Source organism: Pelodiscus sinensis, chromosome 29 (genome assembly GCF_049634645.1).
Source record: "Pelodiscus sinensis isolate JC-2024 chromosome 29, ASM4963464v1, whole genome shotgun sequence".
Taxonomy (NCBI): Eukaryota; Metazoa; Chordata; order Testudines; family Trionychidae; genus Pelodiscus; species Pelodiscus sinensis.
The window spans coordinates 11164302-11181565 of record NC_134739.1 but is presented as its reverse complement, the minus strand read 5'-3'; the positions used below and the strand labels follow the sequence as shown (position 1 = coordinate 11181565).

General features: G+C 44.0%; 1 protein-coding gene across 4 annotated transcripts; it reads left to right on the top strand.

Annotated features, from left to right (window-relative positions):
* The first annotated feature begins 1709 nt into the window (after positions 1-1709).
* Positions 1710-16899, top strand: GSDMA (gasdermin A). 4 transcript variants are annotated; one of them, XM_014570637.3, is made up of 11 exons: positions 1710-1830; positions 8447-8687; positions 8919-9108; positions 10417-10582; positions 10692-10785; positions 11027-11068; positions 11493-11522; positions 12330-12475; positions 12977-13127; positions 13796-13869; positions 16226-16899. In XM_014570637.3, exons 1-11 carry the CDS (start codon positions 1741-1743, stop codon positions 16451-16453), a joined length of 1452 nt encoding a protein of 483 aa, XP_014426123.2. In that variant the 5' UTR covers positions 1710-1740; the 3' UTR covers positions 16454-16899. The 4 variants fall into 4 exon arrangements, with proteins under 4 accessions (XP_014426123.2, XP_075767564.1, XP_006117470.2 ...); XM_075911449.1 differs by lacking the exon at positions 1710-1830 and adding an exon at positions 5065-5413 and having other exon boundaries at positions 8425-8687; XM_006117408.4 differs by lacking the exon at positions 1710-1830 and adding an exon at positions 5070-5413.
* Positions 16900-17264: the final 365 nt, after the last annotated feature.

The window sequence follows — 17264 nt, the reverse complement described above, 5'->3', positions numbered from 1 at the left end:
TCATAGAAAAGTCTGATTTCTCATTTGGAAGCACTTCAGTAAAATGCGGAAGCATGTGCTTAAGACACGAACAGCAGTGGAATTGAAGCACGTGCTTTAGCATTTTGCTGAATTGGGGCCTTGCTTGGGTCAAATGAATTCAGACCCTCGAACTTAACAGTTTAAAGGGGTTTCTGTTTATATTTAAAGAGTGACGCATAATTGTGTGTCAGAGCTGCTGCCTTGTGTGCAGGGGTAGCGTCTGTTAAAATGTCATTCAGAAGTGGTGGGGGGGACCAGCCCCCTTCACTAGACACTTGTAAGTGATCTGGGAGACACAGCAATGAAACGCTAGTCCAAAAATTACAGAAGAAGCCACACTCTTGATTTCCCAAAACTTTGCATGGAAACCACTTCTGCAAACCAGGGAGCGGTGTGAAATGGGTCACACATGGCAGCTCTGAATCAGAAGACCAATGAGGGGCCATTCTTAGCATGGAGAGTTGGAGAAAATAGGGAAGATTCCAAAGAAAGCTTCGAGGGGGATTATTAAAAAAAAAAAAAAAAACTGGGGAGAAGAGGGACTTGAGAGAGTCTTGAATTTTTTAATATGCCTGCAGCCAGGATGATGGTGATCCCAGAGTGAAATTCAACCCTTGTGCAAAGTGCCTAAATGAGCTAGATGCTTGGCTCCCCTTGGCTTTCAATGGGATTTAGGTCCCTAACTCACTTAGGCCTTAGTGAAAATCTTCCCCCATGCCTTGAGAGCTGGCGCTGTGCTTAGCAGTCAGGGTGAATTCCAACACTGCCGCTGCTTTGCATTGTAGTTTTGTCTGCTGAAGCAAAAACGGGAACAAAATCTGTAACGATAAACCAGTTCGTAGACATTGGCCTGGCTTAAGTCATTTATGTCATCTGCTGACCTGGCACCATACTGCCCTTTGACATGATCCAGCTGACTGGGACATTCTTCTCTCCCCTGCCCTGAGACCTAAGGTGGTTTAGTCAATGAGGGTTTATTTAACACCACAGCAGCTGCAGTGTATAAATAATTTAAATATTAAAAGAACGGTACTGGTCCTCAAAGAGGGGGCAATAGCTGGGTTGCTGTTGGTGGTAGCACAACCAAAATCTCATCATGCATATTGTGATTTTCTTTTTTTAAACAGTGAGAGACAATGCTTTGATTTCCCATCGTGCATACAATAGGTACCTATTTTTAAGTGTGCGTGCGCATAATTCACACTTTGGGTCAATTTCAGTGAGCAAAATCAGTTCTGTATAGAACGTTCTTGCATTGTACATAGAATTTTAGTTGTGTTTTTTTCCAATTCCCTCTTGGTGGGGGGGGGGAGGGAAATAATGCAAAAAAGTTTCATCTAGAGGAACTTTCTAAGACAAAGTGTGAATATTATTTTTATTACTCCTTTGTACAGTATTCTAAGAGAAACTAATAAAGGTCAGTATTCATGTAACAACCTGTCTGGGCTCTTTACATTTCCTGGGTATGTGAAGCAATTCTATTTTGGTCACACACTGCACTGCCAAGAGTGGAGAAAAAAACAGAGTAAATGGCAAATGAGTATCATATAGCAAACCCATGCTGGGAGCTTAATTGGCTTTTCCTATACTGTAGCACATAAAGGCATAACAAGATCCAAGAGCCAGAGGGTGACGTAAGCAAACTGCACATTGGAAACATGATGCATATTTTTAACTGTGAGGATTATCTGTCCTTGGAACAGATCCACAAGGGATCAGATGGATTCTCCAGCACTTGAAGTTTTCCTGTGGAGAGTGGTTGTCTTTAAAAGATACGTCCTTGTTCAATCACAACTTGTTGGCCTGGAGGTAAGAATCTCTTGTCTGTGTTACTCAGGTGGTCAGATTAGATCAGTGGAACTTTAAGACCGAGGAACACCAAACAATTTTTTTTTTTTTTTTTTTTTTGGAGGAACACCAAGGATTTTTTTTGGGGGGGGGGAGGAAAAAGTTGCCTGCCCCTTTAAGGGTGGCCATTTTGAATTCTGTTCTCCATGGCACACCAGTGTGCTGCAGAACACAGTTTAAGAAACACTGGATTAGATTGTCCAAATGGGCTGAGAGAGCCGGCATCCCAGGCCCACCTATGGGGGGGAAAACGTGTAAAGTCCTGGTAGGGAAAATCTTCAGTTTGTAAATTTGTGGCTGGTTTTGTTTCCAGTGGATTCAGCCTGGGAAGATGCTTAGACACTCGGCTCAATTCCCTGCCAAGAAAAGCATCCCAGCCCTCAATAAAGCTAGACTCCTCCCTCTGTGTCGTCGTCTCCTAGATGCAAACTGGGCTGGCCAGGGAGCTGCCCACGCTGATGCGCTTCTGCAGCCAGTAGGGCAGGATGGGGCCAGTCTATTTTGTTTTTGGTTACCCTGGGCTGGGGTGGGGAATCCCAGAGTGAGGCTGTGGATGTTAGTGGGAGGGAGGGACAGGGTTCCAGGGTGCAGGAACAGATGTGAGCGGTGGGGATGGGCATCCCAGCACACGGCCGTGGAGGTGTCAGGGTGAGGACTCTTGTTTTAGGTCATTTGTAGGATCCTAGTCTGTCAGTGTCTCTCTGGCTACGTCTACACTGGCATGATTTTGCACAAGAACTCCTTTGCGGAAGAGTTCTTGTGCAAAAACTCTTCCAGAAGAGAGCGTCTACACTGGAACGTGCCTTTGTGCAAGAGCATCCATGCCAGTGTAGATGCTCTCTTGCGCAAGAAATTCATGTTGCCTGTCTACACTGGCCTCTTGCGCAAGAACAGTTGCACAAAAGGCCTTATTCCTGAGCAGGAGTGTCAGAGTTCTTGCGCAAGAAGCCTTGATTTCATACATTAGAACGTCAGTGTTCTGGCTGCGAGTTCTTGCGCAAGTGTAGACAGGCAGCAAGTTTTGGCACAAAAGGGCCCCTTTTGCACAAGATTGCGCCAATGTAGACACAGCCAAAGTGTCCAATCAACTTGCATGTCCTGTGTTGTCAACCGGAAACATTTGAAACTCATGAATCACGCTCCCATACCCAACCCCAAAAAGAGTGCAGTTTCTTGAAATCTCAGATAAAAAAACGCCGGAGGGCAGCTTCTTATTGGGCCTCTGGTGTTTGAGGTCTTTGGCTGAACTCAGGGCTTGTTTACTAGCTTTTCTCCACAAACCATTAGACCGGCTGGGATGCTCTTCTAATACTCTGCCCCAACAAACAAGCATAACCTGCCAAGAGTTGATAGTGATGCATCAGGCTGTTGTGGAAGATAACGAGCCTTCACTCTGCGTTGTGTTTAAGTAACAAAGTTGCCAGAGGCAGTTTATTTGAGCAATTTTGCAAGGGAAGACAGCATAAGCGGATCTTCAAATACAAAACAATTAAAAACCAATATATACACCTTTGTTACATATAACATTAAACAGTTACTTCCCTGACCACTCAGTTTCCATTGGACACTGTCTTCTCACAAGGTCAGCATTCCACTCTTATCTTGGAGAGTGAGGCAGAGAGGCGAACACAGTGTCTCTTCTAGCTCTCGCGTTAGCAGAAGTCAGAGTGAACCAGACTCTTGCTCTGCTACTGACAAACCCTGAAATGGCCACCCAAATCCCCTCTCCCTTAGTCCTGCTTCCACACAGTGAAGTTCCCAGGCCTGGCTTAATTCCAATAGCAGGGCTGGGGCTCTCCAGAAAAATTAAAAAGCCCCAAGGATCAGGAGGCTTCTGATCAACTCAGGAGTGTTGGCATCGGTGTTGGGAGGCAGACCAGCTTCCCTGGGGATTAATCAGCCCCTAGCTCAGGCCTCCATGCACAGCTGACGGACTGGGCAGGGCCGGTTAATCACCTGTGAAGCTGGGTGGCAGTGCTGCTTAGGGGGGAACGCTGGCATCACTGAGATCTAGTCAGTGTCACAAAATGAGTTAACAGTTTCACAGCTTCCGCCTACGGATGGCTCTGCACACACCTGTCCCCGGGCTCCCGGTGGGTTTTAAATCACCTCGCAGTGGCAGGCAGGGCCAGGGATGTAGGAGGGGCTGAGACACATGGGGGGGGGGGGGGAATGCATGGAGACCCTCTGCCAGAGGAGCCCACTAGCTTGCTAGGAGGATTTGAGGACTGGCTCTGGCCCTAATGTGAATTGAGTTTGAGACCCCTCGTCTAGAACAAGCGAAACTGAAAGGCACAAAACCCAAGAAGTTGGTTCTGGTAAACTGTCAATATAGCGGCTTTGTGATAGAGGATGGAAAAGGTGCAGTGGGGGAGGTTGTTAGCAGGGGATTCAAGATGCAAAGTTCTATTCAGAATATGACCTTCTCCACCACTTGGGGGTAAGTTGGGGGTGTTCGTTTTTTTACCCACTTAGCCCTGGTCTACACTAGAATTTTATTTCAAAATTACCCCCCCCCCCCCGATCAGATTTATAAGTGGAGCATCCATACTCCCGTGCCCGTTATTTCGAAATAACAGGCGGTGGAATTTGAAATCCGTACTCCTCCTTTTCATCAGGAGTAATGCTACTTCCGAAAGAGTTATTTTGAAATAATGGTAGTGTGGATGCTCCAGTGCCGCTATTTTGAAATAATTACTCCCCAGTGCTTCCTGGGGCTCTAACTCCAAAGGAGCGCGTTCACATTTGGAATCTGCCTCGGATTAATTTTGAGGCTTTCTCGTGGTGTGGTCACGCTAGTTCGAATTTGTTAAATTGGGAGTTAAGTCAGATTTAGTACTTTTGAAATACTTTCCTAGAATAGCCATGGCCTTAAAGAGCCCGAGTCTGCAGAGCGGATGAGTTGGTCTGTCTGGGTTCTTATATGATGCCCTCCAAAAGAATAAAGCGTCCATGCAATTTTGTATATGCGACTGATGAGGTTTAAAACATGCGATCCACAACTCCACTTCCTCACGTTTGCCTCTCCCACGGGGCTCGATACCAAGCAGGCTGCCGAGGCCTGTAGTTGGCACCCTAAAAGCGGCATTGTGGAATGCTGGAGGAGGCACAGGACAAGCAGTGCCAAGCAGGAGTTGACTGCACGTACGGAAAGTTTAACAAAATAGAGAGATGGAAAACAAACAGGTTAACGAGAACCAGCTATTTAGAGGCAAAACTGAAAGCAAAACACACTCTTTGGAAGCCTGGTTGGCCTGGCAAGCATTTCCTGCAACGTCAGAGGAAATACAGAGGCATCTGGGTGTTTTTATGACATCGACCGCTGGAAAATTAAACTAGAAGAGGCCATGCCGAGAAGAGGCACAGCGGAGCAGAGGACTTACAAACAGCTTTGCCAAATTTGTTCCTAAGACGAGACATTATTTAAGGACAAGACACACGGTGTTGCTGGAGGAGCAAATTTTTCAGGAAGAGGGGCAGGGATACAGGCTGCCTGTTAAGTTACTTTTGAGACCCTCCTTTCTTGCAGCCTTCAGAGAGTGGGGTAAGTGTTTAATCAAGTTTCTGTAATAATAATGCAGGATAAGGCAGAGGACTATTTCTTTTCCCAAGGGAACCCAAAAAAACAAAAAATACACTTCCCTTCCTCCTCCCCCTCCCTATTTCCTGTTATGGTTTCTAATCAGTGCCGTTCTGCTTCTAAACAAATCCCGGCTACTGGAGAGTTTGATTTTAAAAAGAACAGCCACTTCTGAGCTACGAGTAAGGCAAGTTATGTAAAATACTTAAAGAAAACTGATTTCCCCCGCAGGAAGAGTGGAGTATTAACCCGAAGTGAGGAACTTCTCCATGGGGGAATACTACTAACCGTGGAAGGAAAACTGGGCACAGAGAAAAAGCATGTAACTTTCTTCTGTCTGGGCAAAGTTTAGTTTTATCAGTCATTATCCTATTGCTTTCTTTTGTGGCACCAGGAGTTGCCACAAAACATTCAGAGAAGATCAAAGTACAGAGGAAAGTGGGGACAGAAGAGATGAGACAGACAGGAAAAGGGATATTGTCTGACGGGGTATGTAATCGAGAGGTCCCTTTGGGGTTGTCCCTGGTGTGCTGATCATGCCACAAACACCTGCCTGCCTTGGGGCTCCTCACCACCCTTCCCTTAGGAGAGAGCTTGACAACCAACTGTAATTTCTTAGTAGCGGACCTTCAGTCTCAGATACGTGCACACAGAACCTCCTGCTTTTTAGGACACAGGGATAAGATCATAGTCTTAAAAAAGGTAATTTTATTAACAAAACAAAGACGACATACTTGGTAAAGCATGTTTGCTTGATTGCTGTGTGTTACAGACTAACAAGAAAAAAAATTAAAGCGCAGAGAATTGCTTCCTTTGAATTCAATTCAGTTACAAGAGTACAGGGGTGTTTTTTTAAGCAAAAAGGAGTTTAACCAAACTAAAAAACAAAGAAAATAACCCGATTACATCTTAAGTATAAACATTCCTTTGTTTCACTTACATTTTCTGTTGTTCCAAAGTTTACGTTTCTTGTCTCAGACATGGGTATTTCTAGGAAATCCAGGCCTTATTCTTGCTTAGTCCATTTCTCTGCCAGTTCCTGTTCTGACTCACACACAGGAAATGGAAAACAGGCAAAATCTTGTTTCATTTAAAACTTTTCCTATTGGCTCTCCTGGCTCCCTGCCAACACTTCCTGGATACCCATTGTTCTGGTTTTAACCCTTTAGTTAATGAATGCTGGGATGTCTAGAAAAGGGTAGTATCCCTCTCCTTCACATAAACAAAAGTGTTTTTATTAAGTATAAAAAGTAGGATTCAAGTGATTGCAAGTAAAAACAGTAAGTTACTAAATTAAAATGACCAAAAAAGGGTTAGCTAGTTCTAACCCACTAAGAAACTTGTTACATGCACATTCGTACCCTAAACAACTGTTCTGATCATAGGTAAAAAGCTTCAAGACATAATTGATCTTAACTCTGGCCTGGGTCTACAGCCGTGCTGGGTAACCTGTGGACCTAGGGCAGCAAGCGGCCTATTGGTGTTCTATGTGCAACCCATGAGACATTTTGTTTACTGTTGCCCATGAGAATAGTTGTTAGATTCCACTGGTTTTGGTCCACGTTGGTTTCTTCCTACTGGTATTACCAAAGTCACAAGCGCATAAAGCAGGACCACATGAAGTGAGACGCAGGCTGATTGCACACAACATTGGCTGAGAGAGCAGTGTGCTCCTGCCGCATCCAATCAAAGCAGACAGAGGTGGTGAGGGGTAGAAGAGGGGGTGTTTCAACACAGTAGCACCGCGTGGGAGCCTGGGACCAGATACCGGGCTCCATGCGGCGCTGCCACTTTGAAATGCCACATGTAGCCTGGGGCCAAAATTCAAAAAATCAAGCAAACTCACTCACACCAAAAGCTAGTACTCTCACCTGGTAACCTGTTCAGCGGCGGGATCTCTTGCTCTCCCTCTTAAACTCTTCTGTCCACTTCGCTGCCCTGGTCGCTCTGCTTCTGGCTTTTAAAGCCTGCTTGCCTACGTCAGACCTACCCGCTCGTTAGTCACACAGGGGAAGGCTGATCAAAGGCAATCAATGGAACAAAGGATCAAACACTGCCAGATACTCAGTCCCAACTGCCACAGGAACTGAAACTGAAATCACCTGAAATCAGAATCAAAATTCAAAAATCAAGCAAACCCACACATACCACAAGCTAGTACTCTCACCTGGTAACCTGTTCAGTGGCAGGATCTCTTGCTCTCCCTCTTAAACTTCCCTGTCTGCAGCCCCCTGTCCACTTTGCTCCCCTGATACTTACAGCCCACTCTATTAGCCTCATTTAACACAGACACTCTAATTGACAATATATTTTTCCTTCTCTTTCCCTCCCCATCCCCTCTCTTTCGCTATTTATTTGTATCCTGGACCCCTTACTCCATTCATCTGAAGAAGTGAGTTGTGCCCATGAAAGCTCACAATACCATCTACATTTTTGGTTAGTCTCTACGGTGCCGCAAGACTATTCTCTGTTTTTTAAGTTTTTTTGCATAAAAGTGAATTATTTGTTATTGCCCTCCTTAGCTCATAAGCTCTTTGCAGCAAGAAACTTCGGCTTCCAGACAATAGGAGTTGAGAGATTTTGCTGGGAGGAGAGGGGAGGGCAGTGTGAGCAGAGAGCCACAGGGAGCAGCCAACCACTTAAAGCAGCGTGGGGCTGCTCTGTGCCTGAAGGTCCCAGAGGTCGTAGCTTGACTGCCCCTGATGTAGACACTATGTTACTGACATCAACTCTTACTGGTTTCCAGGAGCCATCACACAATGCTCCACCCTGCCAATAGTCTGCACAAGCGCCCCTATTGAGGACATACGCTGCTGACACAAGAACCCCAGCATTCACTCACTGCTGTGGCTGTATGCCAGTGTAGGCATGGTCAATGTAATTTTGTAATGTAGAGGTGGCCTTGGGTGATTTTCTTTTTAAGAGCTCTGAGCAGGTAAAACTGCTGTGTGCTTCACTTGTCTTTGCCTCCGAAGGTAAAAGTACATTTTGCTTCAGCTCAAGGTCCATCAGGCTGCAGCCAGGATGTTCTACAAGGTAACCAAACAGCTGGTAAAGCAGCTGGTTCCAGATGGAGATCTGCTCCCGGTTTGCAATCTTATTGATCAAGATCACTTCCGACCCCTATGCCTAGTTCGAAGGAAACCAAAAAAGGCATTCTGCAGGACTCTCCACTACGCCAAAACAGGATTTAGGCTCTGGGACATTCTGGTACCTGGAGAGGACAGCACACATCTAGGTAATGCCGGGCTTTAATTATCTTCCCATGTTATCTGCCAGTCCAGTGTGGCAACACTCCTGGAGCATCCTGGTCTTGAGAGACTGATGTCTTCCAGTGACTGGCTAGGGAATTAGGCTGCTTGTGTCTGAATGCTGTCAGGTCACATCTTTCCTATGTGCACAGTAGCTATGGGCAATAATTACATATCAGCGGTACAAAGCAAACATGTTAACTCCCCTCCTCCCACAGATGTTCAGGATTCAGGCCCAATCACTGTTGTGGACTGTGTGGACGGTACATTAAAGGGCAGTGTTAAGGTGCCTGTTGACTTTGGGAGAATGGAAGCGATGGGAGCGGCCAGCACCTATCAAGTGAAGTCCATCAAGATGAAAAAAGTTCATGTCAGCCCAGCAAACCTTGAGTTACTAAAGAAAGAAAGGTAAGGCTGGCAGAAATGGCGGGAGGGAGAACTGCTTTCACTTGTGCAGAAGACAGACTGTATCTGTGACACAGCCGCACCTCTCACCAGGACTGTGAAGAGAGACAGGGTGGTGAATCTTAGGCCTAGATATGGCCCCCAAGACCCAGGGCACCCCCCTCCCCAGCATTGGGGAGCCCACGCTGGTGCTCCAGCCCTCCTGCCACCCAACGGTGGGGCTGTAGCACACAATATCTACTAGCCTAGCCCCCCCGAGTCTCTGATGTGCAAGGGGAATGTGGAGAGTGTCTTTTTCCTTCTCAGTCAGGGGCAGGGCCGCATTATGACTTTTGTGGGCCCCTCCCACCATAATAATATAAATATGAAAAATTATTTTTGATAAACTTTAAATACTTCAATTTTTTTCTGTTTTAGGCAAAATTTAACAGATTTTCGTGGGCCCTAAAAGTTTCATTTTTTTTCTGATGTGAGAAAAAAATTTAAACATTTCTCTTTGATCCTAAAAGTTTCATTTTTTTTCTTCAGATTTTAAAAGAAATTTAAACATTTTTGTGGGCCCCTAAAACTGTCACGGGCCATAGGCACTGTGTCTAATGGATGTCGGCCCTGGTCAAGGGGTTCTGTTTTGGGGTATTTTATTTTATTTTGTTTCTCACTTGTGCACAGCCCATGACTCATTTTTCTGTGATTGGCAGCCCCTGACCCCAAAAAGGTTCCTCAGCCTTGCACTGCACCCATACCCCCTCCCCAAGCCAGGAAGAAATTCCCAAGACTGCTGGCTCCCTCTTTCCCACTGCTCTCGCCACACACTCTGCCCCAAAGCAGAGACAGAGCCAGCCTCCCTGTCTCCCCACTAGCCCTTCCAGGTGGGAGTAGAGCTCAGAAATCCTGACACACCCCCCCCCCCCCCACACACACACACACACACTGTGTCCAGACAACCCCTCTACCTGCCCAGAGTTAGTCTCAAATCCAGGCGCTTTGATCTTCAGACCTCAGTGAGGGCTTGTTGGGGTTTGTTGGTTGGTTCTCATTTGCGTGCAACCCCCAACTAATTTTTCTGTAGGTCAGCAGCCCCCACCCAAAAAAGGTTCCCCACCCATGGAATAGAGGCTTCCAAGGCTCTGTGCAACTCAGGCATTCTGCTTAGATCAGGGGAATTCCCTGATGGATCAATAAGCCGGCTTTCCTCTTGCTTTCTTCCCCCTGAGTGGCAAATCCAAGAATAAGGGAAGCCAGTGTCAAGACCGTATGCTATCCTACAGAAAAAAAAGTGATGCAGGCGCCTTTTTTTTTTTTTTTTTTAAGGAAAATCAACATGGACTCTTCCTTCATTAAACAGCTAAGGGAGAGCAGAGAGAACTTGTACGTGATCTACGAGGCTGTACAGGCTTTAGAGGAGACCACATTTTTCAAGTCCAATACCACGGAAGGCAGCATTCTGAATGAGATCTATGTCCATTTTTCATTAAAGGTTTGATTTAGATCTAGATTCCGGAAATGGGGAGGAGGGGAAGGACAGTCCCCTCCTTTTAGCAATCGCTGTGCTGAGAGACCTTGCTAACTCCTTTTTCATGAACCAGGGCACTAGAGGCAGCAAAAGAGCCATAATTATCCCTAAGGACTGTGTCCTGGCCTACAGAATCTTGCCGCTTATTATTGCAGATGAATCATGGGGTAAGCATCACCCAGAAAACTTCAGCTCATCCATTATGGGGGAAAGTTCAATACACCAGCAATGAACTTTCCAAAATGGAGCTTGCACATTCCAGATGTTTGGAAGTGGGGTAGTGATATTTTCAGGCTTAACTATTTCTGGTGAACAGGGGGGGGGGGGGGGGGGGAGGAAGACATCCTGAAGCATCAAATAACTCTTCAAAGGTTATAAATGGTCATTTCCCTTTTTGTTTCTTTCCAGACCTGTCCTATCATCCAGGTGGTAAAACATTTGTTGCAGACGGTAAACAGAATATTTACTCTCTTCATTTGTGTTCTCTCACTAAAGTGGGATTTTTAAAATAATCTGAGATAAAACAGTGCGACTTTATGTATGGATACTCCTGTCAATTCATTCCTGGCTTAGAGCCATTTACCTTGCACCAATATGTCCACAGGCATAAACTACATTGATACGGCCCATTTTAAACCACTGCAGGGCTATGCACCCGTTTAATCTATTTTTAAACTTTTTAAAAGTTTAGTTAGTTCAATGACCACTTAAATTTAGTAACAAGAATAATGGCTTTCCTCAAACCCTTTATTCTGACAGAGTCCTTTTTATGGAGTAAAGAGGCATACATGTTAGTGGGGACAACAATTCATAATTATGAGGGCTCAGTTTTTATGTATTACTTTTTCTTCACCTCTCTTCTTTTGCATTTCAGGTGCAACAGAGGAATATGATTATTCCTATGGTAGGCAGCTCTTCATAACATCTTCATCTAACATCAGGATTCAATGTAGACAAACCGTTTCAGGGTGTTCTGATCTTATTGCTCAGGGAATTTATGTAGACAGAAATAGGTTTCCCAGCCTTTTCGAACTGCAGAGTATGTCATAACAAAGAAACCCTTGTTATCTCTCATGCAAAAATCTCATATGCAGGATTTGAAATTTCACCAAATGCCACAGCATGAAAATCAAAATTGACACACAGTTTTTTATGTAAGCCAATGACAATTTGTTGACTTTCATGTGATTCAAATATTTCTCACTTACCAGAAAGCAGTGTCAGAATATCTGCAAACAAAGATTTTATATGATTACGTAACTATTTCATCGTTTACTGGACTCGTATGTGTAAAGTGGTATAAACCTGACAAACATCATACAAAATTCCTCAACAAAGTAATAGTTTATGCTGCTGTGCATTTCATATCAACTATCCTTAAACTATGACTCGGAAATATTTTAGCAGACTAATTTTTTTTTAATGAAGGAATTAAAATGAAATTACTTGTATTCTATTCTGGGTTCTGTTATTAACTTATAATGTGACTTTGGACAAGTTATTTCTGTCACATGGAAAAATACTTAAGAAAATGTCAAGATCCTTGGATAGGAGGCAGTAACTGAGAACAAAGTATTACTAATTACCTGAGATACGAGTCTCTGAATATTCACAAAAGCCTTTCCAAATCTAAATGTTGAGTCCTACATGACCCTTTTGAACAAAGACAGCTAAGGATTCCTGCATTCTGACTCTCCACTGGTGTTTTCAGATGGAGGAATAGATGACCTGAAGACAGAAGTTGAAAATAAATGTGCAGAGCTCTCGCAGTTGTCCACAGATCTGCGTGCCAAATTCTTAAAATCAATCATAGCTGTGATAATAGATAGCGACCTCTTGCAAGAACTCAAATTCAAGGTAAAGCACCTATTTTCCGTCATTATGGTTTAGAAATGCACACTCCCATCCTTCTTGGTGTGCTTTCTACCCTGTGACCATCTCTCTGTCCAGCACCTTCTGACCTGGCCCCCTTCACTATAAAATGTGATAAACTAAGTGCACCAGCCCCGCCTTGGCTCTGGAAAGAAAATGAACAGAATGACTCAGTAGGTCTCTTCCATGAAATTTCTGTAAGTATCATTTTTCAAAAGAGCACAAAAATTCCCACAGGGCCAATGAACCATTTCTTCTAGTATCCTGTATCTTACAGCAGTAAAAGTGAATATTCAATCCCCCTAATCCCGATTTGTGCTATATTAGATAGCAGAGGTTAGGAAAAAATATGGTCCCCAACATCCCATTCCTCCCTGCATAATCAGATGCATATTTCAGTACCTCACATGGCCATGCTGAACTAGTTTCTCTCAGTGGCCTGTAATCCTCAGCCCTGAAGCTTTTTTCCCCCCCCTTAACCCTCAGCTAGAAGAGGCTTTTGAAGATGCTGACAATTGTGAGCTGAAGAGTGACAATCCAGACTTGGAAGATTTGCTAAACAACTTACAGGATTCTGCAGGAAGCATAAACCTTTTCCTTGTTGATCCAGTTCTCTACACTCTTCACGCACTTGAAGGTAAGACTATGTGAAATGCATCTACCTGCGAAGAACAGAATGAATGATGAACATGACCTCACATGGTTCAGACATTCCTTGGATACTTGGGCCTGCTTTTGGCAGCTGTTGCCAGCTAACACAGTGTACCATTTGCCAGACGTAGCCTTGTGATGGAGTTTGCATCCTGGTATAGCATCCTAGCAGAATCATCTTAAGGCACCTCTTTGGAAATACTGTATTGGGGACCCCAGAATATAGCACACCCAGGACCCGAAACCTCAGCAAGAACCTGAGCAAGGGTAGTTAAGTAACAGGAGTGGGGGAATCAGAAATCGTGGGTTCTTTTCAGTTTTGCCACAGCTTGTTCTGTGACTTTGGAAAAGCCACTTCCTCCCTTGTCCATGCCTCAGTTGGCACATCTGTGTAATGGAAATAAAAAGATTTCAACCACTCACCCCCTAACAAGATAGTAAAACTTAATTTAGTCAATTTATTAAAGTGCTTTACGATCATCCAAAGGGAGTGCAGATACCTAAAGGTTATGCTCTAACCCAGTAGTTCCCAAACTTTTTGGCATCATGCCCCCCTTTTGATTTTTGAGAACCCCTCATGCTCTAACCTCTGCGTTTGCCATGGACCTCCCAGAAAGAAACTTCTTTCTTACAAAATTTCTTCTTCTTTTTCAGAGTTAACTGAGGATCAGTTACTGCGGCTGGCACAGTCTGTGGAGAAGAAGATTGTACCCAAACAGCTTGAGCTGGTGAGAGAGAATGCCAGTGAAATAAGGCACCACATGTCTCACACTGAAGTTTTCCCTTTTGTGGTTTTAAATCAAAGCTACGATTAGATCCGGGCACAAAAAGCAACATCACAGCTTGAGATGATGCAAGGAGGAAGGCTTATTACAGGCTTCAAATGAAGCTGGGATAACTACCCACTTCCAGAGAGAGCCATCAAAACACTGCAGCCCAAATTTTCTGACACTGAGGGCCACATGGCATCTACCCAGGAAGCAATGGATGGACCTCCCTTGCAGATACAAATGTGACTGGTTTGGTCTCTGGAACCTTCTTGGGACTGTCACTTAATGTACAGATTTATCAGAGCGCCCATCCTCCTGAGCACCCCTCGGTTCTGTCCTGCTGAGCCAGGCCTTTTGGCCCCCTCCTGCACTGGCACAGAAATGGGGTCACAGCCCTATGCAGTGTAATGCAGACACTGAGATCAGATCAGCTCTGGGAAGGCTCAGCTAAAGGGATTTGCCTCAGCACCCAAATGCACAGCCTCCATGGGACCTGAACCCCAGATAACTCCATCTTACTCTATTAAAGTCTTATACAGCACAAACGCATATTGTTCGCCTTCTTTCTCGGACTAACGAGCAATATGCAGATGCTTGTCCACCCCAGGCAACAATTATTTACCCTGGGTTTACTAATAAACAAAAGTGATTTTATTCAGTATAAAAGATAGGATTTAAGGGGTCGTAAGACAGCAGGCAGAACAAAGTAGCTTATTAAACAAAATAAAACAACACGCAAGCTAAGCCTAATGCATTAAAGAGACTCATTACACAGAATATCTCACCCTCCAAGTTGTTTTAATAAGTTTATTTCGCAGCCTGGTAAACCTTCCAACCTGGGCCCAATCTTTCCCCCAGTTCAGTCTTAGATGTTTCTAGCAGTCATCTTGGGTGGGGTAGCCAGGGAGAACTGACAACCTAGATTATCTCACTCCTCACCCTTAAACAGGATCTGCATAAGGTGGAAATCCATTGTTTTAGTCTGACCTCCCTCCCAGTTACTCATGGAAAAATACAGGGTTTAACATGGATTCCAGTATCAGGTGACATGGTCACATGTGCTAGACCCCTGTCTCCAGACTTCATGGGCTGACCCACATGGTCTGCAGAAAAGCCAGGCATGTCTCTTTGCTAATGGGCAATTATAACCCTGAAGTACCATTAATGGCCCTCACTTAGCATGACTATATTAATAACAGGTTTATACTCCATATTCCTAACTTAATCGACAAAGATGTCACATTCATACAAATGAGAAAGTCATATTCAGTAGATTATACCTTTTCCAATGATACCTTACCCTGAGGTATTTCGTATAAAGCGTTTTCCAGTTATGTCATATTTACATTTATAAGCATATTTTTCATAAAGTATATGGAAAACCTCATTACAACAGGATGTCTAAAAATTGAACAGAAGCAACTCTACCATTTGCTGGAATTTTTATTCTCCTTGAGAGAGAAATAGAATTTACTTTGTAATTTGAACTCAGCATTTCCTCAACGTGCTGTTGCCCAGTTTTACCTTCACCCAACAGTTACTGGGACAATGTAGTTGTGGGTTGCATTTATCTGTGATGCTCCTACTTTAAAAGCAAAATACCCACTTTTAGGGAACAACTAATCCACTAAAATTTGGAAATCACTAAGGCTACGTCTACACTGGCCCCTTTTCCGTAAGGGGCATGTAAATTTCACCTATCGTCGTAGGGAAATCCGCGGGGGATTTAAATATCCCCCGCGGCATTTAAATAAAAATGGCCGCCGCTTTTTTCCGGCTTTTAAAAAAGCCGGAAAAGAGCGTCTAGACTGGCCCCGATCCTCCGGAAAAAGCGCCCTTTTCCGGAGGGTCTTATTCTTACTTTGAAGTAAGAATAAGACCCTCCGGAAAAGGGCGCTTTTTCCGGAGGATCGGGGCCAGTCTAGACGCTCTTTTCCGGCTTTTTTAAAAGCCGGAAAAAAGCGGCGGCCATTTTTATTTAAATGCCGCGGGGGATATTTAAATCCCCCGCGGATTTCCCTACGACGATAGGTGAAATTTACATGCCCCTTACGGAAAAGGGGCCAGTGTAGACGTAGCCTAAGTGTTTATCATGATTTTAGCACAAAATAACCTTAATGAGTTTGAATAGTAATGCACATTTACACACAGTACCTTTCATCTTGAACAATCTCAGAGCACTGTACAAACTGGAAAACAGAAATAGTTTATTCATCCACTACAATCACTCTAGTTGAATTTCATGGGTGATATTTGGCAGACAATTATTACTGTCACAACCTGATTTTAATTTTGCTTCTTTGTTGTTGCACAGGTCAAGAGCATCTTGAAGCAAGAAGCTTCCAGCTTGGATGCCAACATAATCTCCTCCCTGCAAGAGGAGGAACTGAACATAACCAAGGCAATGATAGAGATGGATGGAGTGAAGCTGCAGAGAAATGGACTTTATCCCATTAAGACTGGGGACATGGCTGCTTTCGCAGCCTTCAGTGCATTGTATGTAGCCTTGTATGCTTTACATCTTCTGTCTAGGTCAGAGTAGACATAACGCCTTTCCTCACATTAGAAGGGAAGTCAAGAAACATAATCAACCTCAGAAAATGTTTTTAAGTGAGATTTTCCTCTACAAAAAGAATCTCAATTTTTATACACACCCATCTACTGTAGCAAGCTTATTTTGATTTAGATTAGACTCTCTTCGTATGTCCTCAATGCCGCTTCTTGATCAGAGAAAGGGATCGTTACAAGTTGCCTGGCAGCCAAAGAAAGTGAGAAACCAGAACCAAGAATTAAAACACTGGATGCCATGAACTTGTCTGCAGTATTTTGTATGAGCCAAATTTTGCCCTAGAATATAAAGCTTAGTTTGCGTGTTTTGTTTTGTAACCTACATTGTTCTTTCTGCTACCTCTCATGACCACTTAAACCCCTTCCTTTTATACTCAATAAAATCACTTTTATCAATAAACTCAGTGTAAATAACTGTTACCTTGAGGGAAGCAATTGTGCATCTCTCTTTTTAGCCTGAGAAAGAGGGTGAACAATACGAGCTTGCTCTGTATAAGCCTTTATACAGAGCTCAGATGATGAGAGACAACTTTTCAAGCTACACAGAACTCTCCTCCTTCTCCTGAAGGAGAGCTCTGTGTAGCTTGAAAGCTTGTCTACTTCACCCACAGAAGTTGGTCCAATAAAAGATATTACCTGACCCACCTTGTGTCTCTGATATCTTGGGACCAACACAGCTTACAACCCTACAATTTTCTAGTTCTGTGACTGATTATGGTATTAATAAAACTCAATGTCTAACCAATTATCTTCACACTCTTTAAGTAGCTGCAAAAGAACAAACC

Excerpts from the sequence above, each read along its gene's own strand:
- GSDMA (XM_014570637.3), top strand. The coding sequence starts at position 1,741 with ATGGATTCTCCAGCACTTGAAGTTTTCCTGTGGAGAGTGGTTGTCTTT. Across the intron at positions 10,583-10,691 it reads ATGTCCATTTTTCATTAAAG|GGCACTAGAGGCAGCAAAAG; the intron begins GTTTGATTTAGA and ends TTCATGAACCAG. Across the intron at positions 13,128-13,795 it reads CACTCTTCACGCACTTGAAG|AGTTAACTGAGGATCAGTTA; the intron begins GTAAGACTATGT and ends CTTCTTTTTCAG.